Source organism: Pelophylax lessonae (genome assembly GCF_965119305.1).
Source record: "Pelophylax lessonae genome assembly, chromosome: 6".
NCBI classification, from domain to species: Eukaryota; Metazoa; Chordata; class Amphibia; order Anura; family Ranidae; genus Pelophylax; species Pelophylax lessonae.
This window is the reverse complement of record NC_138773.1, coordinates 217,066,991-217,094,438: the sequence shown is the minus strand read 5'-3', so window position 1 is coordinate 217,094,438 and position 27,448 is coordinate 217,066,991. Positions and strand designations below refer to the sequence as shown.

At 41.8% G+C, this 27,448-nt stretch overlaps 1 protein-coding gene across 1 annotated transcript in view; it reads right to left on the bottom strand.

Moving 5' to 3' along the window:
* Positions 1–14,598, bottom strand: part of CPS1 (carbamoyl-phosphate synthase 1) — a 166,394-nt gene extending 151,796 nt beyond the window's left edge. The window contains exon 1 of the mRNA XM_082261903.1: positions 14,378–14,598. Coding sequence (XP_082118029.1) covers positions 14,378–14,488 — 111 coding nt within the window. The 5' untranslated portion in view covers positions 14,489–14,598. The remainder of the gene's footprint in view (positions 1–14,377) is intronic.
* Positions 14,599–27,448: the final 12,850 nt, after the last annotated feature.

Genomic DNA, 27,448 nt, shown 5'->3' with positions numbered 1-27,448 from the left:
GATGGAGGAGTAACTTTAGTTTGGCAGCTCGACTGGGCCCAAATTCCTTTCACTCAATGAGAGGGAGGGTATCTTACAAACTGGTAGGTAGAGCATCACCCCATGGTAAAGGAGTGGTGGGAACCAATGGGTAAACCTTCTATCTTCCACTTGACAACCAAAAATTGGTTGGAACAACATTAAGGTGGGGAGAAGGGGGGGGGATGTGGAGGTTATTTGTTTAGGGAAAGGGAAAATACAGTTGTGTAGAATATGTGGTTATGCTACTTGATGTTGCCACCCCTAATAAATTAGATTGCGGATTCCTGTAGAAGTGCTATGGAAGTGGCCCCCTGTCTCCTCATGTCTGGATGGTGGATGGGGGGGGTAACTAATGGCGGGAAGTGAGAGGAGACAGGGAGATAAAATTAGTTGCTTGAAAATACTATCATATAATGTTAGAGGACTAAATACGCCATCTAAAAGACATAAAAAATTGGCGGAGCTTAGATGCAACTCTGCTAAAATTGTCTTCCTGCAGGAAAGTGAAAGTATATTCAAAATATTATCCGACTTGGTATTATGGTGATTCACCAATTAAGAGAGCAAAGAGGGTGGCAATTGGTCTAGCTAGAGATATAAGGTTCTCACTGGAGGAAAGATTGGTCGACCCCAGTGGCGTACCAATGGGGGGGGCGGGGGTGCGGCCCGCCCCGGGTGCCACTCACTGGGGGGTGTCAGCCGGTGTCCTGCCCGGTGTGTTCAGAGTCAGACAGATCCCACAGTGTGAAGGCAGCTGCAGTGGCTGGCAGCTCCTTCAGTCCGTGCTGCTAGTGGGGGGCGGAGCCACAGCAGGAATAAGGGGGTGGAGCCGCGGCGGGAATAAGGGGGTGGAGCCGCGGCGGGAATAAGGGGCGGAGCCTCGGCGGGAAGAAGGTGAGTGCCCATTGCAAAAGTGTGTGCTGGATAGGAGGGGGATGGGGCTGCTACATATAGAGGAATTCATCTTTCTCTATTCTTCCTGCAGCTTCCTGCTGAATAACTGATTCTCCTCCTCTCCCTCCTACAGGAAGAATAGGGAAAGATCAATTCATCTATATGCAGCTGCCCCATCCCCTTCCTATACAACTTCTTTTGCTGGCCCCCCCAAAGTTCTTAACCTCCTCCAGTGCTCCTAATCCCTCCCTCAGTGCTTTTAGCCCCTCTCCCCCCAGTGCACTAGACCCCCCCCCCTGTTCTTTAGCCCCCCCCATGCTCTTCAACTCCCCACAGTGCTTTCTCCCTCCCCCCTAAGTGCTCCCCATCCCCCCAGTGCTCTCCACCCCCCGATTTTCCTTGCCCACCCCCCTAAGTGCTCCCCGTCCCCCCAGTGCTCTCCACCCCCCGATTTTCCTTGCCCACCCCCCTAAGTGCTCCCCGTCCCCCCAGTGCTCTCCACCCCCCTGATTTTCCCTGCTCGCCCCCCAAGTACTCCCTGTCCCCCCAGTGCTCTCCACCCCCCTGATTTTCCTTGCCCACCCCCCTAAGTGCTCCCTGTCCCCCCAGTGCTCTCCACCCCCCTGGTTTTCCCTGCTCGCCCCCCCAAGTGCTCCCTGTCCCCCCCAGTGCAATCCACCCCCTGCACCTTCCAACCCCCCTACAAAGCTTTCCAAACCCTCTTAATTCTCTCCAGTTCCCCCCCCCCCACCGTGCCCTTCAGCACCTCCAGTGCTCTCTGCTTCGTCTGTGCTCTCCGGCCCCCCTAGTGCTCTTCTATCTTCTATCATGTCCTCAGTCTCTGAGCATCTACTGTATCATGTCTGCAGTCTCTGACCATCTACTGTATCACGTCTGTAGTCTCTGACCATCTACTGTATCATGTCTGTAGTCTCTGACCATCTACTGTATCATGTCTGTAGTCTCTGACCGTCTCCTGTATCATGTCTGTAGTCTCTGACCATCTCCTGTATCATATCTGCAGTCTCTGACCATCTCCTGTATCACGTCTGCAGTCTCTGACCATCTCCTGTATCACGTCTGCAGTCTCTGACCATCTCCTGTTTCATGTCTGCAGTCTCTGACCATCTCCTGTATCATGTCTGCAGTCTCTGGCCATCTCCTGTATCATGTCTGCAGTCTCTGACCATCTCCTGTATCACGTATGCAGTCTCTGACCATCTACTGTATCACGTATGCAGTCTCTGACCATCTACTGTATCATGTCTGTAGTCTCTGAATATCTCCTTTAGCAAGTCTCCAATCTCTTACTCAAACTTAAACACATTGCTAATATTAGCTATCTATCTATGCTGAAGGTAGGACTGTGCAGGGGAGGCAGAGAGTGCAAAAGGGGGAACTGTGATTAGAGAGACGGAGGGCAGACTGCAAGGGGCACTGTGATGGGGGGATGGGGGGCTGTGAAATTTGTGCAAAAAATATTCTTGAAAACATTACATTTTTTTGTGGGTGTTTTTACATTTTAAAGTCGGGGGGGGGGGGGGGGGTGCCAGATATAGGATCCGCCCCGGGTGCCAAATGCTCTAGGTACGCCACTGGTCGACCCTGACATCTTCTTAAGGGACAATTACAGGGTATAGACTGCACCCTAGCAAATATATATTGACAAAATAAAAATCCAAAAGAGTATTTAAGGAAAGTACTAAACAAATGGTCTTTCTTTAAAAAAGGTAACTTATTCTTGGCGGTAGATTTTAATTTTTGCATGGATCCATCTCAGAACTGTACATAGAGTGTGCGGGCGATGGGAGGACTCCAGCTCAGGAAAGTAAAGAATAAACTTTTTCTATGCCAGTTGGTAGATGCATGGAGAATTCAACACCCGGGTTAGAGGGATTACTCTTTCTACTCCCCCGTGCACTCAATGTACTCAAGATTAGACTTCATAATGATAGAGCATAGGCTGATAGAAACAGTGGTTAGTACATCAATAGGGACACTGACCATCTCTGACCATGCTCCAATTGCCATGGAAATAAAACTCCCAGAGGTCCATAGAAAGGTTAATACATGGAGAATAAATGAACAACTACTGCAGGATGAGGAAGTTGGAAGAAGAGTAAAGGAAGAACTGGATAAATACTTCCTAATAAATGAAATCCCTGATTTCTCCCTAGCCACAATCTGGGAGGCACATAAAGCATATATTAGAGGAATATTTATCTCAATAGGCTCAAGAAAAAAAAAAGGAAAGAACTATCTATATGAATAAAATAATAACAGAAATACATGAGTTAGAACAGAAGCATAAAGGGAACCTGGATGCTGAGACACAAAAAGCCTTAGTGTTAAAAAGAGATAAATTGAGGGAATTGTTGGAGGAAGCGACCAGACGATGCGTTAATAGAGTCGTGGGGGAAAGATACAAATGGGGAAATAAACTCTGAAAATATTTAGCAAGATTATTAAAAGGTAAAATAATCAAATAACTATATAGAAAAAATAAAGAATGGTAAAGGGGAAATGGTGTTTTCAACAAGAGACATAGCTAGAGCCTTTCAAAATTATTACAAAACTTTATATACTGTTCGCCAAAAAGATACACAAGAGACCAAACAATATAGAAAACATGAGATACAAGAATATATAAAGGATTCAAAGCTACCTAAAATAGAAACAGAAAAATTATTAGCTTTAGAGACACCAATCTCTCAGAAGGAAGTACGGGAAGCATTAAAGAACTCTCCAACTGGGAAAAGCCCCAGGCCAGACGGATATACCACTTGTTACTTTACGTTAGGAGATTTAAGGAAATATTGGTCCCAAAACTTTGCTCATATATGAATGAGATAAGTGAAAAGGGGGAGGTGAGAGTTGAATTACTGCAGGCTTATATAACAGTAATACCTAAAGATGAGAAAGATGTAACCCTATGCTCTAATTATAGGCCAATAGCATTATTAAATACAAATACAAAACAAAATGCAAAAATATTAGCAGCTCAACTGAGGGACCTAATGGTAGAATGGATCCATGCATATCAGACAGGTTTTATTTCGGGAAGAGAAGGTAAGGACAATAAGAGAAGAACCCAACTGTTATTACATAAATCTATAGAACGAGAAGCCCCAGCCCTCTTGCTATCAATTGATGCTGAAAAATCACAGGTGAGAATATTATGGATAACCTCTGGACATGTTTATTTCATAGAACAAATAGACCCCAAAAGCAATACAGTAATTCAATAGTTCCCAGCCTGTTAAATGCAGCGAAAGGGACAATGCCAAAAAGATGGCTCGACACAGAAAGCCCTACCTTTAGGGAATGGTGTGGTAGAGTTGAATATATTTATGATATGGAATATTTGTGCAGCAGAGATGAGGAACAAGTGGACAATTTATCCAATAAATGGAGAAAATGGACAGACTTTAAAAAGACAAGAGACTACATAGACATATGGAAAAATCAGGGGGGCGACTAAAGACTGGGGTACGCTAAATCACATACGGGTGGAGCAGAGCGCAACTGGGGAAGGGAGTGGATGGTAGGGGGATTAAGGGATGAGGAGTGGTGGGACATGGGGGGGGGGGAAGGTGATGAGTTTGTAATGTTGAAGGAATTTCTTTTTTTTTTTTAATTGATGTGTGTAAAATTGATTTGAAAATAATAAAAATTATTGAGAAAAGAAAAACATTCACTAAACACTGGGGAAAGTTACTGTGCAAACTGCAACTTCTCTTGCAAAGTGAACAGCCTATTTGTTTTTAGTAAAACAATCCCCATATGTGGAGCCAAAAAAAGTGTGATAATTGATATCAGTATCTGTACTGAAACATATTTTTGGGAGAGATGTGGTGTTGCATTTTTTCTATGTGTATATGAAATACGATTCTCCTTTGACACAATACACTGGAAAACTAAAGGTCATTCATTAAAAAAATATGAAAATTGAGAGAATCTTTTTATACATCATTCTGATTACATGTAACTTGCATGACAAAAAGAGTAGCAACTTGGGGAAAATTTTTCCTCATGTTTATTGCCAGGAATGTTTCCTCTATATTATTGATGTTCAGTTGCCAATGCGCTATTTATGTTAGGAAACCAAACATAAATCCCAAAAGACTATAGATCAGAAACTAAAGACAGACCATCAAGGCTCCAAGTCAAATGTAAGAATAATAACAGTTTATGTATGAAAAAAATAATATATATGCAAAAAATTAAAAATAAAAAAGGAACATGTTTAATGTAAAAAACTGTATATAAAAAAATATACTAAAAAAATCTATATAAAAAAATACAAATTTAAATATGAAAATAAAATATGAAAGTTGAGAGAATATTTTTATATATTATTCTGATTACATGTAACTTGCATGACAAAAAGAGTACCAACTTGGGGGGAAATTTTTCCTCATGTTTGTTGCCAGGAATGTTTTCTCTGAATCAATGATGTTCAGTTGCCAATGAGCAATTTATGTTAGGAAACCAAACATAAATTCCAAAAGACTATAGATCAGAAACTAAAGACAGACTATCAAGGATCCAAGTCAAAGGTGAGAATAGTAACAGCTTACTTTTTACATGGCATCGGAAAATTCAAGTTCACTCCTTTCTGAGTACCATTAAAGCGATTTTAAACTCAAAAACAGAATTTTAAAAATACTAATTTAAATTTATTATATTGCAGCTTAACAAACCTTTAAATATGAGGGCTGCATTCTTTTTTTTTTAAGTTTTTTCCTTTATTTTCACTTGATAATTCTGACAGTAACACACTTCCTGTCTTAGGGTGTCTCTACGCTGGAACGAGGAGTAACCGAGACACCTTTGGACAGCAGCATTGTCAATCTGCAGAGATGGTAGTGTTAGATGCACTAACAGATTTAGATGGATTTTACTAATCAATTAAAGCGGAACTTCAGCTAATACATTTTAGGCATTAACAGCAACAGGCTTTTTCCTTTTGGGATCAAAGTTATACAAAAAATAAAAAATAACAGATTTAGTGTCAGGATCAACAATTTAAAATAAAAGGTAAAAGCCCCAAAAAAAAGGCAGCCACGACATCTAAGAACAGGTAAGCTGCAATATATAACATTTTTGCTTTAGGACTTAGTATTGCTTTAATCCAACAGACAAGCTGGGAGAACAATTCAGACCTTTAAAACAAGATTTTAAAGTTATTTTGCCTTGATGTTGCTTCTTTGTGTATAAACCAAGAGATGTTTGACCTATATAGTCTACATCTGCCTGCCTAATTCTGCAGTTTTGCATTTTTGCTATTATCTGTCCTTGACCTCTCCTCAGAGTGCTGTGTCAAGCAAATCTGAGATAAAATCTCACTGTGACTCCAACAGGAGTCATTGAGTGATGAATGACATTGGTGAACTCCGACCCGATGCCTCATGCTGTAGAACATACCTTATTCGAACTGCTTAATGATTAAATGGTTTTGTGAAATTATTTTGAATGATTCAATTAAATATTTTGTTTATTATAGTTTAAAAAATCAGTTTAAAAATGAATATGATATATGAGCATTCAACATCAGCCATACAAAAATATTTTAAGAGATTCCATGGCAGAACGGAATGCTGGTAGTCTGTTGATGTTAAACACAATGGTTAAATATTTGATGCTTACTTTGCACCCATTATTTAGTAATAACTACAATGTAAATACATGAGCAGTGTGCATGGGCAGTGAGCGTAAAAGATAACTTATCATGAAGCCAACTTTTGCCATGTCAGCACTTTCTACCAAGGCAGGACATTCATTGACAATGGCTCACCTGTCACCTAAATAAATGCACAAAAATGCATGAGCTATCTTTCTTTAAAAAAAAAAAAACATTGTAGTTTGAAGAGGTGATTTAGCACTGCTACATACTGAATGCTAAAAAAACATCCCTGCTTTTGTTTGCCTATGTGATACTCTCTCTTCCCTGATTACTTTACAAAATGTTAATTGATTTATTTTTTTAAAAAGCGTACCTTACAAATACAAGTGCCAATCTAGCTTTGTGCTTAATTTATGGATTTTCTTATATCAATTTAAAGAACATTACCGTGCATTAAACCCACAGTAGCCTGTCACCTACAACTAAAATCGGAATGGATGCTATGTGCTGCTGCACCTGGGACAGCATCATTATTCTTTGTACTGTTTTACTGAACAAACAAGTTTAGATTTTGAGTGCAATTTACGCCTGGCCACAAATGACATAATGAATAAAACAATGCTGTCAATTTAATTTGGGTAATGTAGAGGTATTTTACTGCTCTTCTGCCTCTATGTTTAGTAGTAACATGTTTTATGTGGATTTTAAATGCATGGAACAATGGAAATCCCTATTTTGAATGTTTCTCTCACTTTGCATAATGCATAAAATATGCCTACACTCATGTTTTACGCAGGCTTATCAGAGAAACATTCAGAATAATCATTTTCCTGTGTACACCTGCTGTTAAAATAATCATTTTCCTGTGTACACCTGCTGTTAAAATGCACAAAACTGCATGATATATATGTTTTTGTGCATTTGTCATTTACATAGTTAATCAGGTTGAAAAAAGACACAAGTCCATCAGGATCAACCAATAAAAAACAAAAAAAAAAAACAGGAAAAGAAAACCCAACCATACAATCCCATATACACAATCCTATACCCGCAGTTGATCCTGAAGAAGGCAAAAAACCCCAGCAAAGCATGATCCAATTTGCTACAGCAGGGGGAAAAAATCCTTCTTGATTCCCCGAGAGGCAATCAGATATTCCCTGGATCAACTTTACCTATAAATATTAGTACCCATTTATATTATGTACGCCCAGGAAAGAATCCAGGCCTTTTTAAAAGCAATCTACTGAGCTAGCCAGAACCATCTCTGGAGGGAGTCTATTCCACATTTTCACAGCTCTTACGGCAAAGAAACCTTTCCGTATTTGGAGACAAAATCTGTTTTCCTCTAGACATAAAGAGCCCCCCTTGTTCTCTGTGCTGACCTTAAAGTGAACAATTCAACACCAAGTTCACTATATGGACCCCTTATGTATTTATATATGGAGATCATATCCCCCCTTACTCTCCTCTTCTCAAGAGAGAATAAATTCAGTTCCTCTAATCTTTCCTCATAGCTGAGCTCCTCCATGCCTCTTATCAGTTTAGTTGCCATTCTCTGTCCTTTCTCCAGTTCCCCGATATCCTTTTTAACCATTTTAAGACCGGAAGGATTTGCCCCCTTAAAGACCAGGCCAGTTTTTCAACTTGGCACTGCATGATTTTAACTGACAATTGCGCGGTCGTGCAACACTGTACCGAAACTAAATTTAAGCCATTTTTTCCCCATAAATAGAGCTTTCTTTTGGTGGTATTTGATCACCTGTGCGATTTTTATTTTTTGTGCTATACACAAAAAAATAGCGACAATTCTGAAAAAAAATCAATATTTTTCAAATTCTGCTATATAACATTCCCCAAAAAAAATTAAAAATCTAAATTTTTAACATTTTAGGCCAATTTGTTTTCTGCTACATATTTTTGGCAAAAAAAATTGCAAAAAGCGTATTTTGATTGGTTTGTGCAAAAGTTATTGCGTCTACTAACTACGGGAAAGATTTGTCATTTTTATTGTTTTTTTTATTATTAATGGCGGCAATCTGCAATTTTTTTCGGGACTGCAACATTACGGTGGACAGATCGGACCCCTAACTGACATTTTTGACACTTTTGGGGGTGCCAGTGACATTACTACAGTAATCAGTTCTAGAAATATGCACTGTTACTGTAATAATTGCCATTGGCAGGGAAGGGGTTAACCCTGTGGGTGATCAAGGGGTTAAATGTGAGCCTAGGGGAGTGATTCTAACTGTCGGTTGGCGTGGTTTCTGAAATGACCATAGAGACATGTGATCCTATATAGAAGGAACACATGGGCTCTATGATCACTCCAGGGAGAAGAACGGTCAGCTGTGTTTACAACAGCTGACCGTTCTTCTTTATCAGTGGGGAACAATCGCGGGTGTCAGGGGGCAATCGGAGCCTCCTGCCCGCTGCATCGGCTTCCCCACAGAACGAACCCCCTAGCCTCCTGCTCGCGACCACCGTACAGTTATGGCGATTCGTACAGGAGTGGCTGCCTGCCGCAGTACATCTGCGGTGGGCAGGCGGTCGTAAAGAGGTTAAGAACTGGTGCCCAAAACTGAACTACATATTCCAGATGGGGTCTTACTAATGATTTGTACAGGGGTAAAATTATATCTCTCTATCTCTGGAGTCCATTTCTCTGTTAATATATATACTGTATGGAGTCCATGCCTCTGTTAATATATCGAAATTAGTATAGTTGATCTATATTACCACACAAAAAAATGCTAAACAACCCTTTTTTTTAACTGCAGTACTTCTGTAAACTAGCTACATAAGCAAAAAAAGGAAACTCTATTTGAACTGCATTTCCATGAAGCAAAACATATGTATTTTATTGCAAGAAAATTTTCAATTGAGTCATTAGTGAGAGATGTAATTCATTGTAAGAGGGATTATATACAATCTCTTTGTGACAGCTCAAGCAATTTAATATACATGAATATTAAAAAAAGAGTTCACTGCTTGTGAATTACTATCATCTCAATGCCCTTTCAGTGCTCCTTACTATCTAGACCAGTTATAGGTGGAGGAGGTGACCACTTTTTGCAATATCGTATAACGTTTATATTGGTGAGGCAACGCACTGACACCTTCGCTGCCATTGTGCTATGTGCTGGGTGTTCAGTGTGACCCTGCGCCTTTAAGGAGAGGTGGGCTCCCTCCAGTCACCTGTCCTCCATCTATCTCATTAGAATGCATGTGCTCCCATTGTGGAGACTCTTTAAAGGTAGAGTTAGGGACTGCAGATATCAGGGTGCCTTGGCGCGGCCTGCAGCTTACGCATGTATTTGCACATGTGTGCAACTAAACCCCTGTTTTTAACGCATACTGTTAGACAGGTTAATTTTGCTGGTTGCTGGCTGGTTGGTAAGTAGTGACTGGAAATCCCTTCGTTTTTGATCTGCGTTTGCCCTTCCAGTGCTCCTTACTATCTAGACCAGTTATAGGTGGAGGAGGTGACCACTTTTTGCAATATCGTATAACGTTTATATTGGTCAGGCAACGCACTGACACCTTCGCTGCCATTGTGCTATGTGCTGGGTGTTCAGTGTGACCCTGCGCCTTTAAGGAGGGGTGGGCTCCCTCCAGTCACCTGTCCTCCATCTATCTCATCAGAATGCATGTGCTCCCATTGTGGAGACTCTTTAAAGGTAGAGTCAGGGACTGCAGATATCAGTGTGCCTTGGCGCGGCCGGCAGCTTACGCATGTATTTGCAAATGTGTGCAACTAAACCCCTGTTTTTAACGCATACTGTTAGACAGGTTAATTTGGCTGGTTGCTGGCTGGTTGGTAAGTAGTGACTGGAAATCCCTTCGTTTTTGATCTGCGTTTGCCCTTCCAGCGCTCCTTACTATCTAAACCAGTTATAGGTGGAGGAGGTGACCACTTTTTGCAATATTATATAACATTTATATTGGTCAGGCAACGCACTGACACCTTCGATGCCATTGTGCTATGTGCTGGGTGTTCAGTGTGACCCTGCGCCTTTAAGGAGGGGTGGGCTCCCTCCAGTCACCTGTCCTCCATCTATCTCATCAGAATGCATGTGCTCCCATTGTGGAGACTCTTTAAAGGTAGAGTTAGGGACTGCAGATATCAGGGTGCCTTGGCGCGGCCTGCAGCTTACGCATGTATTTGCAAATGTGTGCAACTAAACCCCTGTTTTTAACGCATACTGTTAGACAGGTTAATTTGGCTGGTTGCTGGCTGGTTGCTGGCTGGTTGGTAAGTAGTGACTGGAAATCCCTTCGTTTTTGAACTCAATGACTAGGCCTGACTCTTCGACTAAGTCCAGTTGGGTGAAATGCATTAATGGGGGTGGCGCTAGGGTAAAGTCCATCATTGCCATGCTTGTGGATGTTTTTTACAATAAAAAAATATAGTAGTGATTTATCCAAAGCAAAGGCTGCACTCGTCCAGCTGGTGGTGCTGTTACTTGCCAAGAGGAAGGTGGAAGTGCTGTTACTGAGACAGCATGATGTGGAGTGAGAGCTGTGCTCAATGATAGCTGCTGCTGACTGAGACCGAGAATGAGAGGCAGCGGTGGCTGGGGACCCGGGGGGCCAAGAAGCGTATCACTAGAGGCAGTGGCGGCGGGTGACCAGGGTACCAGGAGCAGCGGCAGGCAACCCGGAGATCAAGTGCGGCGGGAGTGACAGCGGGACTGGGAGACCAAGAAGGGAAAGGTTGACTGGGGTGGCGGGTAAGTGAAATTGCTGTGCGAGGGAGTGTGGAATTGTGACAGAGAAGCAGGCTGACTGAGGGAGAACGAAGCCGCTGACAAGTCCTGCAAGTGTCAGTGTCAGTTTACAGGGCCGGCTGAGCAGGAGCACAGAGACACAAAATAGTAAAAAAGACTGTGACTGTGAAGAATGACTGTGTGTAGTGAGGATGCTGGTTGAGGGGGGTGTAGTGTGAGTACCTGAGTAGTGTGTACCTGAGTATTGTGAGTACCTGAGTAGTGTGAGTACCTGAGTAATGTGTGTACCTGAGTAGTGTGAGTACCTGAGGATTGTAAGAACCTGAGTAGTGCGAGTACCTGAGTAATGTGTGTACCTGAGTAGCGGGAGTACCTGAGTATTGTGAGTACCTGAGTACTGTGTGTACCTGAGTAGTGTGAGGACCTGAGGATTGTGAGAACCTGAGTAGTGTGAGTACCTGAGTAATGTGTGCACCTGAGGATTGTGAGTACCTGAGGATTGTGAGTACCTGAGTAGTTTGAGTACCTGAGTAGTGTGAGTACCTGAGTAGATGTAAAATTAGCCAGCGGGGAGCAAGGTTCAGTGGGCATTATTGGGGGCATTAGCAGTAGGGTGACCAGAGATCCAAAACTCAAGGTAGGTAGGCTGACAAATCGAAAGTGCAGCCTCATAACATCTAACGAAGATATAGTATGCAACCGGACAAAATTACGAGGTTTGTATGCCAATGCTAGAAGTCTGGCCAACAAGATGGAAGAACTGGAGCTGCTAATGTATGAGGAGGATTTCGATTTTGTGGGAATTTCAGAGACTTGGTTTGACAGCTTTCATGATTGGCTGGTAATCATTCAGGTGTATTCCCTTTATCGCAGATATAGAGAGGGTAAAAAAGGGGGAGGGGTATGCCTGTATATCAAGAACAATGTGAAAGTGAATATGAGGGACAATATCAAGAATGGAGCTAGGGAGGAGGTAGAATCCCTATGGGTTTAGCTTCAAAGGGAAGGTACTATGGGGAAAGTAATATTGGGCGTATTCTATAGGCCCCCCAACCAGGTGGAGGAGGGGGAGGGGGACCTCCTATCACAGCTTGGAATGGCAGCAAGAATGGGAAATATCATTATAATGGGAGAATTTAATTATCCAGATATAGACTGGGCAGAAGGTACCGTGCATTCATCTAAGGCTTGCCATTTCTTAAATGTTTTACAGGACAATTTCATGGGTCAGATGGTGAACACACTGACAAGAAACAATGCGTTACTAGACTTACTCATTACTAAAAATACAGACCTGATCACGGATGTAGAAATACGGGGCAACTTAGTAAACAGTAACCATGGGTCAATTAGTTTCAGTATAATTCATAGAAATAGGAAACACAAGGGAAATACAAGGACAATGAATTTAAAAAGAGCCAACTTCCCTAAACTGCACTCTTTGTTAGATGATATACAATGGGATAAAATTCTAGGAACAAAGAACACGGAGGAAAAATGGGAGTGCTTTAAGAACATACTAAAAAAATATATTGGCCAGTGCATTTCAATGGGGAAAACGTTTAAAAGAGCTAAAATAAACCCTGGGTGGCTAAACTCCAACGTAAAAATGCATATAAAAACTAAAGAAAAGGCCTTCAAAAAATACAAGGCTGAGGGGTAATTTGCAGTATTCCAACATTGCAAATAATGCAATAAGAAATGTAAGAGAGCAATCAAGGCGGCTAAAGTAGCACACGGAAAAAAAACACATAGCTGCGTATTTGCGAACAGTACTAAATTAAGCAGGGCAATAACTTCTACTCAGGGTGTGGAAATCCTACAAGAAGACCTGAACAAAATAATGGGGTGGGCATCTACATGTCAAATGAGGTTTAATGTTGAAAAATTGAAGGTAATGCATTTGGGTACCAGAAATATGAACGCAAGTTACTCACTAGGGGGAAAGCCTTTGGGGAAATTTAAGATGGCAAATGACCTGGGGGTCCTAGTAAACAACAAGCTCAGCAATGGCATGCAAGGTCAAACTGCTGCAAGCAAAGCCAACAGAATACTGGCATGTATTAAAAATGGGATTGACTCCAGAGATAAAACGATAATTCTTCCACTCTACAAGACTCTGGTCCGGCGGCATCTCGAGTATGCTGTCCAGTTCTGAGCAAAGGTCCTAAGGAAGGATGTGCTGAAACTGGTTAGAGTCCAGAGAAGGGCAACAAAGCTAATAAAGGGACTGGAGGATCTCAGCTATGAGGAGAAACTACAAGCATTGAACCTTTTCTCTCTGGAGAAGAGACGCTTGAGAGGGGATATGTTATCAATGTACAAATACTAAAATGACTACCCTAGCATAGGGAACAAACTATTCAGCGAAAGGGAATATAAAAGGACTCGTGGCCATTAGAAGAAAGGCGGTTTAACCTTTAATTGCATAAAGGGTTCTATATCGTCAGAGCGGTAAGGATGTGGAATTCTCTTTCACAAGCAGCGGTGTCAGCGGGTAGCATCGATACTTTAAAAAAAACTATTAGATGGGCACCTTAACGACCACAGCATACAAGGGTATACAATGTACTATTGACATAAACACTTATACACATACTCATCATAGGTTAAACTTGATGTACTGGTGTCTTTTTTCAACCTCACTAACTAAGTAACTATGTATCTATAGGCCAAATCACAAAGAAGAAAATCAAAATTGTTCCCAGTGCCAACTGACTCTTGGTAAGGTACCTACTAGTCTAATATTTTTCACGAGTAAAGACCTCATACTTCTATAGGCACAGCAATATCAATAATTTTTTCCTATACTACAGAATATATTGAGTAAAAAAATGGGGTGATATCTATTCTCAATTACTGCAAAAAATGTTGGCCATGTTAAATGGATTAAACATGGGCTGGTGTTAGGAAAGTGCAAACAGTTTGCTCTGCATTGGTTTCAGGTTAAGATACACCTATATGATATAGTGTATCTTTTACACCTTTTTGCTTGGCATGGACAATCAATACATTTAATCAAAGCGAAAATAATAAAACAAATAGATACCATAAGCTGAAAGTTTAAAAAAAATAGTAATGTTTGAACAAGTAAAACATAGATTTATACCTTGACGCTCATAAGCCGAACGCCGGCTTTGGAAAAGCCCCGGTAACGATGGGCTGCTGCATTGAGAACCCCTGTCTTGGCTGTCTTAAACACAGACAAAATCCGAGTCATGTTTGGGGCCCTGAGGTGCTGTTCAGCTCTTTCTGATCAAGAGGTGGTATGAGATGCTTCTTCCTCAGAGCCGCTGGTGAGAAAGAGAATTGTGCCCAAGTCACATTTGCTAATATTTGCACCTATGTGGGCATTAAATAAATTGAAGCCAAACTCCGCCTTGCCTGTATCACCACCCTCTTTTACACTGAACTCAATCCTTGATATTATACGTGTCTGTGTGACTTGGTTGCAACATAGAATAAACATTATCTTTTGAAGTGATGTTCAAACAGACAACTCAATAAGACCTCTGCTTTTTTATCAGTAAAACCATACTAGCCTATGTAAGGCAATCAATAGAATAGGACAACATAAACTATTGCACTGTCCTGAAACAGCCTTTTTAACCTAAAAGTACAATAAACTAAAGAGTTCCTTAGTTTTGAGTCTATGCACACATAAGAGAACACAGCAAAAACATTATGATGAATAAATTTCGCAATGAGCATAAGTAAATGTACCAAGTTATATTTTTTTAAAACATATAATGGGAGATTTACTAAAACTTGTGCACACAGAATCAGGTGCATAGTAGCCGATCGGTTTGTTCAAAACTAGAAATTGATAGGCTACAATATACAGCTGCGCCAGATTCTGTGTGCACCAGTTTTCAATCTTCCCCATAGAGTTATTTGAGATTTTAAATGATTTTTAGTTTAGAAAAATTTATCAACACTTTCAAAACCCTTGTAGAATTATAGACTGTGAGACACAAAGTGTATTTTTTATTCTATCCATTGTGACCTATTACTATATTAACATTTAAACAGGAGGCCTAGTAGGCATGGATGGTGCTGGGTTATACTGCTTGCTCTCTCCTGCTTGACTGTATAGTTCCATTCTCTATGCATATCTGTTTCAGATGGGTTACAGATTATTAAAAAGGATATCAGTTTCCTCTCCAATACAGAAGGGGCTTAGGAATGCCTGATCTGTTGAAATACTTTCAGACAGCATAATTGTCACATCTCATTAAATACCACTCAAAACAATCAAACCCAACTTGGATGTTAATTGAATCATATTCTTGTAGTCTGAGATCAGTCAGTCACCTTATGTGGATGCCAGTTAAAGACGGGCCTACAATCTTATGCCCATCTTTGTAATTTTTTGTAAATATGTGGAATTGCTTGATTACAGCTCATAATTTCATATCTCACTATAGCCTGTTAGACCGCTATACTAAACAATCCAATTTTCACCCCAGGCCTCACTTCAACAAATAGATATATACAAATAGCTGATATTTGCAATGACCAGGGAATCTTGTCGAGAAAATATTTACAAAAAATATCAATTGCCCACTGTGGAACATTTTCGCCATACTCAGTTAACGGATTTCTTAAGCAAGATAGAACGTCAATCAGATTTAATGACCATGATGTCAATGTAGTATTGTTGTAGAAATGTTGACAAGATACCAGGTTACATTTCAGCAAAATATGTCTTGCTCAACTTGAGGTCTGAAAAACCATCTTACATGACTAGGGAACGAGATTTGGACGAGAATCGAGATCTGAATAAATGGAATAAGTTGACTAGCAATGCATCAAAGTCAAATATAACTGCTTAAACCTAAAAAAATCTCCTTCGCAGGCCCTTTTGAACCAACCCATAGGGGAGGCACTGAGACATAGTAAAAAACAAATCTCATTTATAGACATGTGCAATTCGTTTCAGTCCGAATGTAAACTCGGACAGATTTTTGGGTATTTGGAGATTCGGATGTATCCGAATCACCGAATGAAATAGTAATGAATTTCATTTAATTTATTTTCTTGTATTCATTTTCTAACTAATTCAAAATTTTTGAAACCATTTGAATTTGGATCCGTTGAAAATTGGTCGACTGATTCAAATTCTGTGTGAAGAATACTGTAGCTGGTTGTTGAGGAGCGGGGTCAGGAAGGCGGCAACCTTGTCCTTCACAAACGATGGCTCATCAGCTGTCAGCGGGCTTTCCCGCTGAGAGCTGAAATGTGAACAAAAGAATTTTGGGACTAGAAAATTAAAAAAAAAAACAGCATGGGGCCCCCCCAACCCATACCAGGCCCTTCAGGCCTGATATGGATTCCAAAGGGAACCCCCTGCCAAAATTGAAAAACAAAACAACGAGAGGTCCCCCCCAAAATCACAACCAGACCCTTATTCGAGCATGCAGTCTGGCAGGCCAGGAAAGGGGGGGATGTGTGAGCTGCCCCCCTCCAGAATCATACAAGGCCACATGCCCTCAACATGGGGGGGTACTTTAGAGAAGGGGGACCTAAAAAAAGAAAAGATTCCCCCGACGACTGCTTGCTCCTCCGTCTAACATTTCTTAAATAGGTAAGGGGCGGAGTCTCCCAATGACATCAGTGGGGGACCCTGCCTCCTGATGACATCATTGACCCAGCATGCCAGAACGGTGATGCCACAAGGTCACTAGTACTCAAGTAGTTAAGAGTACTCTATTTAAAATATTATCCAGTCAATTTAATTAAAAATCTTACGGCATCAAGGTAACAATACAAAGTCCTATGACCAATAACAATGCAAAATAGATATGATTAGGTTAAAGGAAGTAGATGTGTGTACAAGAAGATTTATGGAGGGTAATAAACTCCAGTATCAAACTTTCTTGAAGTAGAAGTTCAGCCAAAAACTAACTAACTATAAATCTACTTGCAGCCACATTCTAAGACTAATCTATCTAGCCCTGTAAAGCAAAAATTGCTGTACATACTTTTTCAGCAGCCACTCAGGTCCAGTCCCACGCTGAGCTGTTAGCGGCGAGTTCTGTGTGTAGGTGTGTGCAGGAGAGGAAGCCAACAACGGAAGCCCCATAATAACTCTATGGGTTGAAAAAACATATGTCACTTCCCAGGCATTTCACAGCTGTTGTCAGCTGTCTCCTGCACACAGCATCTGCCGCTGGATCCTGGACCAGAGTGGCTTCAGAAAAGGTATACAGAACGGCTTTCCAGTTATAGGTGGACGTCCATGGGCACGCTCTTTAACCACTGTTGATCACGGATCGTGGTAAAGGGCCAATCGCAGTGGTCCCTTACCATGTGATCAATTGTGTCCAATCACAGCTGGTCATATGTACACAGACTTGCCAGATATCAGTATTCCCTTCCTCACAGGCTGTCTCTATGTGAGGAAAGGAGATCAGATAACCAGCAAGGCTGACAGGGCACAGTAAGTACATTGTTTACATTAATCATCAGTGCCCTGGTTATCAGTGCAGCTCCATCAGTGCCAATCAGTGCCCATCAGTTCAGCTTATCAATGCCCATCAGTGCTGCCTATCAGTGCCACCTATAAGTGTTGCCTATCAGTGACACCTATTAGTGCCGCCTCATTAGTGCAGTGCCTCCTCATCAGTGCCCAAAAGTGCCTCATCAGCGCAGCCTCATTAGTGCATATCAGTGCAGCCTTCTCAGTGCCCACTAATGCAGACGCACATCAGTGAAGAAGAAAAATTACTTAGTAAGAAAAACATTTTCTTTTTAACATTTTCGATCTTTTTTCGTAGGGAAAAAAAACAGTGGTGACTAAATACAACCAAAAGAAAGCTCTATCTATCTAAACAAAAATGATAAAAATGTAATTTGAGTATAGTGTTGCATGACCACGCAATTGTCATTCAAAGTTTGACAGCTCTGAAATCTGCAAATTAGCCTGAGCAGGAAGAGGGTAAAAGTGCCTGGTGTTAAAGTAATTGAAGCTTGACTCCTTTTTAATTATCTGGTAAGTAAAAAAAAAAAAATAATCTAAATAATGGAAAGCACATTTAAGACATGTTTTTTAAGTTGTTGGTTTGCAAGGAGTCTTTTATATGTTCATTGTAAGAGGTTGTTGAACCCAGCAGCACTGGACTGTGTTGGGCATCACAACACGCGGCACAACAAAGAATAACATGGAGGTTTTTTTTAAAAAAAGATGGAAAAAAAACAAGCACTGCAATGCGTTTTAACAATGCATAGTAGCACATGGCAGCAAGCCTTCACACCACATACCAGTGCACACACATTGGGGTTGATTTAATAAAACTGGAGAGTGCAGAATCTGGTGCAGCTCTGCAAACAAACCAATCAGCTTCCGTTTTTATTTTTTTGGCAAAGCTTAATTGAACAAGCTGAAGTTAGAAGGTGATTGGCTATCATGCACAGCTGCACCAGATTTTTCCCTCTCCAGTTTTAGTAAATCAATCCCATTATGTGCACAGTAATGTGCTCTGTGTTGTGAACGACCCCTATTCCCATTTTAATTCTCAGGGAAACTGCTTTTTTATGGTTTTACTGGTAGCAAGCTAAAGAAAAAATAAACTCTAAGAAATTAACCAATCCAGGGCCTAATTGAATTTAGGGTGATCAGAGAAATATTATTCATAATCATACAACTATATGCCCTCAGTCTTATGGCCAACATCATTCATCTCACTTTTTCTGAGCCCAACTCGCCCTGGACCTGCCCCAGGCTGAGACTGGACAGTGAAAGAAGAAGCAGCACAGTGATGATCTCATCTTTTTTTCAATCAAAACAACTTTATTGTGTACTGAGACAGAACAGAAGATATACAACAATAAATGGCTGCAAGATAATCAACATAAAATAATCCAGTCTGTGAAACTTGACACTCAATGCCATCTGACAACAATACAAAGCAATAATGAAGCAATGCATGTACATAAGCAGCAGGCATCCACACATTACATTGGAGATCATGACGTACAAGTAGTGGAAGAATTAAGCCACCTATCCCACACTTTAATATATTTACCCGGGCAGCCCCTGTTAATATAGATAATTTTCTTATAGGGGAGAGTGCTATTAATTTCACTAATCCACGCTGCCAAGGTAGGCACCACCTGTTGGATCCAATTCCTGGCCAGTAATTTACGGGCCAGGAACAGAGTCTCCTGTAGGAACTGAGCCATGTGCTTGTTGATCTCAACATCTGGAAGGAGTCCCAGTAAGCATAGTCTGGGGTCGAGTGTCACAGGCGCACCCATCTGGTCATGGAGGAACTGGACCACCTGGGCCCAGAACCCACGCACACGCGGACAGTGCCACAGCAGATGGTCGAATGTGCCAGTCGAGAGCAGGCATTTGGGGCAATGGGACGTCTGGGTGGGTCGGAACTTAGCCATGCGTTCAGGAGTAAGATATGCACGATGAAGGATACAAACTTGAGTGAAACGATCTGACATTTTAGGGGAAGCACATTTGGCACCCAGCAGTACATTGGTGGCCGCGGGTGTAAGCAACATTTCATACAGTAGGGCAATTAGTTTACAGTGGTCTGCGCCCATGAGAACCCTAGTCAGGTCTAAGGGCTCCACCACCGGACAGTCCACCGGAAACTGGGCCTGCAGCGCGTGACTAAGCTGCAGGTATCGAAAATACATATGAGGCGGGAGGGCAAACTCCTGCTTAAGTTGGCTGTAGGTCTTCACTGCCCCCCGATGTAACACATGGGAGAGCAGGAAGACGCCCCTGGACACCCAAACTCCAGGATCCGGTATCTGCAAAAGTTCAGGCAAAGTTTTATTAAACCACAATGGTGTATCAGCGTGCAAGACCTCACAGCCCAGTTTCTGCATCGCCAAGTCCCAGACACGTCTATAATTATGTAAGAGACCCCCACGCGGTGAGGACCTGTGGGATCCCCTCACCCCCCGTAGGAGGTCACAGAATGGGTGGGGAACAGAGAAACCAGAGTCTACACAAACCAAAAGACGGCACCTCAGATTGTCCTGTTTATCCAAGTGGTAGAAATGGGATAGCTGAGCAGCCAAGTAATACAGAGGGAGATCAGGGACCGCCAGACCACCCACTCATCTTTCTGTCACTTTGATTTCTCTTCCTATCAACATGCTTCTTGCTGGTACATGAACTTATTGTCTCCTTGTACTGCTTCTTCCTCTCCAATTCCAGTCATATAGGGACTGCAAGAAGCTGATACCAAGTCAAATTCAAATACTTACACTGCTTACATTTAAAAATGTACTCAGCACTGATATTTAGCAAATAGTCTTATTTAATTAGATATTCTTAAACAGATAATGCAAACTGATATCAGTTTATTAGTGTGAGCAACCAGAGGTGTTTGTACATATCCTTTATTATCTTCTAGGGTGCACCTAAATCCTTAGCAATTAACACTACTATGCAAATATAAATGTTTGGCCCTCACTCTCCTGCAGCATTTCATTAATTATTGATATACACACAGTAAGAATGGCCATGCACTTGTAAAATTTCTTATGAAAATGTTGAATTTTGGAACGTTTATTGGTTTTCTAATTTTTAATGGGGCCAAATCGACAATTGTCTCCAACCACAGTGATGAGAAAATTCATTCGAAAATAATTTCAGTCCATGTGGTTTTCCTTTTGGAAAGTCCACTCATTCCAAAATCAAATGTAAAAAGCAAACAAAATTTGAAAATACATTTGAACAACATTTGTCAAGTCTTTGATGGCATTATGGAATATACCAATGAGATTTTTTTGTATGAATGTTCGTACTAAAAGCAAGGTAAGTAAGAGAAAGTAAACTAACATGCTGACGGTGATTTGTTTTCCTCAAATCAACAACCATAAGTCAAATAAGGATCCTGCTTGGCTTAATTAAATTGAGTACACATGATCTGTGTTGGTGGTCCCCCCTCTTCAACAGAGGTCGATTGGTAGATCAACTGCTATCGAATGGGACTGTTGAAAAACTTTCATTCAATCATCCAAAAAGTCCCTGCTGTCAGAATACAGTAGCACAGTTGGGGAAACTCCTCCATCCACCTCACTTGTGTGGGGGAATTTGTTTAAACTTTTATAAACTCAGAAATAACTCTTCTGAGGTTAGACAGGCAGTAGATTGATTCTGATTGGTTGCTATGGTTTAGTGCACTTAAAGTGATTGAAAAGTCTCATTTTTTTTTTGTTCAATAAAAATAACAAACATGTTATACTTACCTCCTCTGTGCAGGTGGATTTGCACAGAGCAGCCCAGATCCTCCTCTTCTCAGGTCCCTCTTCTGTGCTCCTGGCCCCTCTCCCCTGGTGAGTGCCCCCACAGCAAGCAGCTTGCTATGGGAGCACCCAAGCCCAGGGTCAGGGTGACCTGATCCAAGGCCGAGATGCTGAGAGGGCTCCCCTTGCGGCTTAGTGCGGCACACCCCTGGAGATGGTACAGAGGGTGTGGTGTCCAAAGTGGCATGGGTTACCAGCTGCAGGCAGGTAGGTAGATCTAGGAGCAATCCAAGAGTGAACTGGAACAAACTGGAACCAAAGCAGGGTAGGAGTCTTCAAGGGCTCTGGAGCAGGTGGGCTACCTTGTGCCGAGGAATAGTCTCTGGTAGCGGAGACAGAAACTGGCCGAGGTCTGGAGCAGGCAGCAGGAACCATGGTACAAGCCGAGGTCATGCACAGGAGACAACCAGAATAGCCAAGGTCAGTGGAAGAAGCCAAGGGTCAAACCAGGAGCAGGAGATCAAACGGAGTCAGGAACAAGCCGAGGTCACAACAGGAAATCCAAACAGAATACAGGAAGCACAGGAACATAGGGAAGCTGAGAGGTAATCCAGCAATGAGTCTGATCCTATGGCCACCTTTTATAGGCCAGCAGAGGGCTGTGTCAAGTGAGCCAGGAGCATCCATTGCTATTACTGGCAATGTTGCCAGTTCTCCCATGGCCATTTCCCTGACAGGCCAGCAGAGGGCTGTGTCAATTGAGCCAGGAGCGTCCATTGCTATTACTGGCAATGCTGCCAGTTCTCCTAGGGCCATTTCCCTGACACCCAGCCACAGCTCCCTAAGTCCATTCAGATATGAAGCTGCAGACCGGCCCACCCCCTCTCTCTCCTGATTGGTTGACTGCCTTTGATTGGCAGGAGCCAATGGTGCCGCTGTTGTGTCTCAGCCAATCAGGAGGAAGAGTCTCGGTTGGCAGAGACACTCGTGGACATCGCTGGACAGAGATGGGACTCAGGTAAGTATTAGGGGGGCTGCTACTCACAGAAGGCTTTTAAACTTAATGCATAGAATGCATAAAGATAAAAAATCTTCTGACTTAACAACTCCTTTAAGAATAAGAATCATACTTTATTGATTAGGTGTAAATATTTATATGGGCCATTTTTTAATATACTGTGTTGTGATAGATTTTACTGACAACTACTCGGCCATGTAGCACTGTATTCAAATTCATTTTATATCAGTTTGTTTGAGACAGATAGAGCCTTCTTTTGGTGGTAGTTAAAGAGGAGTTTCACTCTCCCAATCAACATTTTAATCCTCATGCTGCTAATATTAGTAAATAGATAGGAAAGTATATTATATTTACTTGTTTTAAACTTTTTTTTTTTACATTTCTTTAATTACTTCCTGGTTTCCATGCCTAGGCAAATGATGTCCTACATTGCAGGAGTCTTCAGGAGGGGAGGAGGGGTTTTCTCAGCTAAGCACACTCTCCTGCATGCATACTTGAGTTAAGGGCAGGAAGTAAATGCTACATGAATCATTTGCTATTAGACATGGATGGATGGGGATGTTTGCTTTGAATATTAAAACAGCATTTTTAGTTTGTGGTGCTCAAATGCAGTGAAGATCCTCTTTAATAGCCACTGTTTATATATATTTTTTTTATACTTACAAAGAAAAGAAGAAGAAACATTTTGCAAAAAAAAAAATCAGTTTCCCTTACATTCTGTTATAAAACAAATCAAAAAAATTGCCAGGACAATACGAGATATAAGGAAGAGATAGTATTAACAATATAATCAGTAGTGTGTTTATGTTTGTGATTTCTTTGATTGCTGATTTCAATGATCCTCTGGTACAGAGCCACTCAAATTGGCTCTATTTACTGTGTCTGTAAACTGAGCTGTCTATTGACAGCTTAGATCACCATTAATGGATGCAATGGTTGCACACAGGTGATTTCTCCAGCAATGTGTATGCATGGCACTGAGGAAATAACTGTCTGCCACTTGGCCATTCATAAACATTTGGCGGCAATGTAACGGTTAAGAAAATATTATAAAACTATTTCTATTTAAAATATACAATGTACAGTATACAGTATTTAATAAAATAATTTCCATATGGCAAGTAGGCATTGCTTTGCTCCATTGTATACTTTCTGATTTTTGAGTTGATGGTAAATCACCCACAAAAAAACATAGTGAAAGGAAGAAAGAAGGTTGCACCAGTGTACCCTTACATATAGCTGCTTGGAAATCAGGAACAGCCTTTAACCACTTTACGACCGCTCACTGTGCCTCTACTGCGGCACAGTGGCTCATTATCGTCCAGCGACGTAGACCTACGTCGCTGGACTCCTCCCCCTGTAGGCGGCGCTCGCGCGCCGCCGTAGGCGCACTCCCGCTGTTTTCATTCACAGCGGGAGTCGGGCCAGGGGTGGAGCGGCGGCGATCGCCGCCGCTCTTCCCCGATCGACGGTAAATCTAGTTTGGAGATCCGCCCGCCTGTGTAAACAGAGCGGGCGGATCTCCTAAATGACAGGGAGTGACAGATCGGAGTGTTCAGCATAGCTGGACATCCGATCTGTCCCTGACTCACTCAGTCACCTCCCCCCCCCCACACGTCAGTAAGCACCAGGCATACATTAACCCCTCCCTCTCCAATAAAATTAACCCCTTCCCTGCCAGTGTCATTTTTACAGTAACAGTGCATATATATAGCACTGATTACTGCAGTAATGTCACTGGTAACCCCAAAAGTGTAAAAAATGTCAGTCAAGGGTCCGATCTGTCTGCCGCAATGTCGCAGTCCCACAAAAAAAATCGCAGATCGCCGCCATTACTCGTTAAAAAAAAAAAAACACCAAAAATGACAGAAATCTTTCCCTTAGTTAGTAAGCGCAATAACTTTTGCGCAAACCAATCAAAATACGCTTATTGTGATTTTTTTACCAAACATAGGTAGCAGAAAACAAATTGGCCAAAAATTTAAAAAAAAATTGATTTTTACATATTTTTTGGGAGGAATTTCATATAAAAAAATGTTAAAAAATATTGTTAATTTTTCAAAATAAACGCTCTTTTTTTGTTTATAGCGCAAAAATTAAAAATCGCACAGGTGATCAAATACCACCAAAAGAAAGCTCTGTTTGTGAGAAAAAAAGGACGTAAATTTCGTTTGGGTACGGCGTCGCACGACCGCGCAATTGTCAGTTAAAGTCGCACAGCGCCGAATCGCAAAAAGTGGCCTGGACGTAAGACAGCAAAATCCTCCGGTGGTAAAGTGGTTAAAACTTGTATTAAATTAGCCAGCACTGCTAAAGATCTATGTCCTTACTGAGAAGTTGATCTTTCAGGTCATTGATATTGCTGAATTAAAGGACATCCGAAGCCAATGCATATTTATTATTTTGGATAGAGCAGGAAAGGGTTAAAAGAACACTGTTCGGAAAAAAAAAAAAAACATAGGCAGAGAGTTTACCCTTGCACAAAATGACAGCATTCTATTCTTTGCCCACGAAGCCTCAATGTGCAGCACAAATCAGAGTTCAGAATTCTCTCTAGGTGGTATCTGGTGCCTACAACCCTGAACAAGAAATTCCCATGATGCTCTCCCCTCTGCTGGAGTCATGGTCAACCTATCAACATGTCCACAAAGCCATGATTTCTGAAAATCAGTGAAACAGGACAGGTTATTTTCAAATTAGCCAACATTACCCGGGAGACAACCCAGAGGATTTCCTTTTTCACCTGACACCATTCTGCATGAAAAGATCCCTCCTCAATGTAGGTGGGGTCTGTATTTCCCTCTGTTGGAAACAAACCACTCCTCTGTCTTGAGGTCTTCGGCTTGAAATACAAGGAGGAACAATATAGCAAAGTGTGGTTCTTCTGGCTGGATTTCACCTTTTTCCTCAGAATATTGGCCACTTCTAGAGAGCTAAACACAACTGGACTATCCCCTATGTTGGTGGGGAATCCAGTTGCCCACTTAATGTGCTGTATATCGCCTATGCTGACCATTAACGCCCATGTCTCTGATCATACTTCCTCTGGCCTTACCCCTTCACCCGCCAATGCTGCCCCCCTTTTCTATTCCCCTCCCCCTCTTTTTATCCTTATCACTCCTTCCCTTCTTCTTTTTCTTCTACCTTCTTTAGCTTTCTCTATGCTTTGTTCACTATGCACTTTTCCTGGTGCCCTACCCTCACACCTTCCGGGGAGCAACTTGCTCTCTTGTATTGAGCAGAACCCCCAAAGCAGGGTATGCTTTGTTCAGTATGTCTTTCTTTTGTGATTTTAACCTTTTTAGTTGACTTTAGTTGACTTTGTGTATGGTCACGCCCGACCCATTTCGTCATATCCAACTTCGTCATTGGGGGTCCCGCAATGACGAAGTCTTATATGATGAAACGCGTCGGGCGTGACCATACGGCGTCCATAGAGATTGTAGTGCTGAGTCGTGGTTACATCCGGAGGGACTTCTGATTTGGCATGGAGCTAACTGAATGACCGAAGGGGTCCATCATCTCTCGCTTTTTGTGCACGTTTCATCTAATAACAAGTGAGTGTACTACGTGACGTTTTATTTGAATAAATGATAAAAAACGGTATCACACTAGTGGAGGTACATTTTTTCTTCACATATACGGGAGAGAGGAGTTGTGCTGGAGACATTGGCAGAGCTGTGCAGGAGGAATTTCTTCATTTTATGCCTTATATGCCTGCTCCACGAGAGTGGGGAGGCACTGATATCTAGTGAGTTCCCTATCCAGCTACTTTCCCTGGCATGGTGGTGGTAGAGAGTGGGGGTATCCCCATTAAGATCACTGATGTTTCCTTCCCTGGAGGAAAACTGCATTGATTTTCTGCTTGAGTAGATGAACGCTTATGGACTTTTTTATGATTGATTGTTGGTTTTAGGTTATATTTTACAGCCATTTATTTTGCATTAAGGTCTGTGTCCCTAAAGTTACTCATAAGCAATTTCTTGGTGGCTAGGCGTTACCACCATCCTTGCGCTCCTGAAATTTTGATATATGTGATCATACCATCTAAATTTAATTTCATTTATTACTAAGACTTTACCAATCAAGTAGCAGCATACTGTCATCTAGAGTTATATACTCCTAAGCGCATAGGGCTACTCTTTAAGCTACTCGTTGAATACTAGCTATTGGGAGTTTCTTTCTAGTGTCATATTTGCCTGATCTGTGCAGTGGTTTTGCACAGAGCAGCCCAGATCCTCCTCTGCTAGGGTCCCTCGCTGGTGCTCCTGGCCCCTCCCTCCTGCCGAGTGACACCACAGCAAGCAGCTTGCTATGAGGGCACCCAAGCCGCTGCTATGTGTGTCCATTCAGACATGGAGCCGCAGCTCGGCCCAGCCCCCTCTCTCCTCATTGGCTCACTGACTTTGATTTGCAGCAGCGGGAGCCAATGGCACCCACTGCTGTGTCTCAGTCAATCAGGAAGGAGAGTCCCAGACAGCCAAGGCTCTAGTGCAACATTAATGGATTGAGATGGGGCTCAGGAAAGTATTAGGGGGCTGAGAGGGGCAGCTGCACACAGAAGGTTTTTTTTATCCTAATGCGTAAAATGCATTAGGATAAAAAACTTTCTGCCTCCTGCCTTTAGAACCACTTTAATATCTTGCTATACTAGCAGGATGCTGTCAATTTGGTTCAATTGTATTTAAACGCTAACAGTGAACTTTATTTATAATCCTCCTTTAGGTCTGTTAATTATACCATTAAATGCATTTTGTTATATCTGCTAGATAAATAATCTTTCAGGAAATCTAGTGAACTCCTAACTTTCTGTGCACTCTCTTTGGAGCATTTTTATCAGCTTTGCCCAGTTCACCACTCTGAACTACAGAATACCTTCCCCCATGTCAGAGAGGTGAGGAGAGCAGGGTGTTCTTTAGTCCAAACAAACCTGATGACAGCACT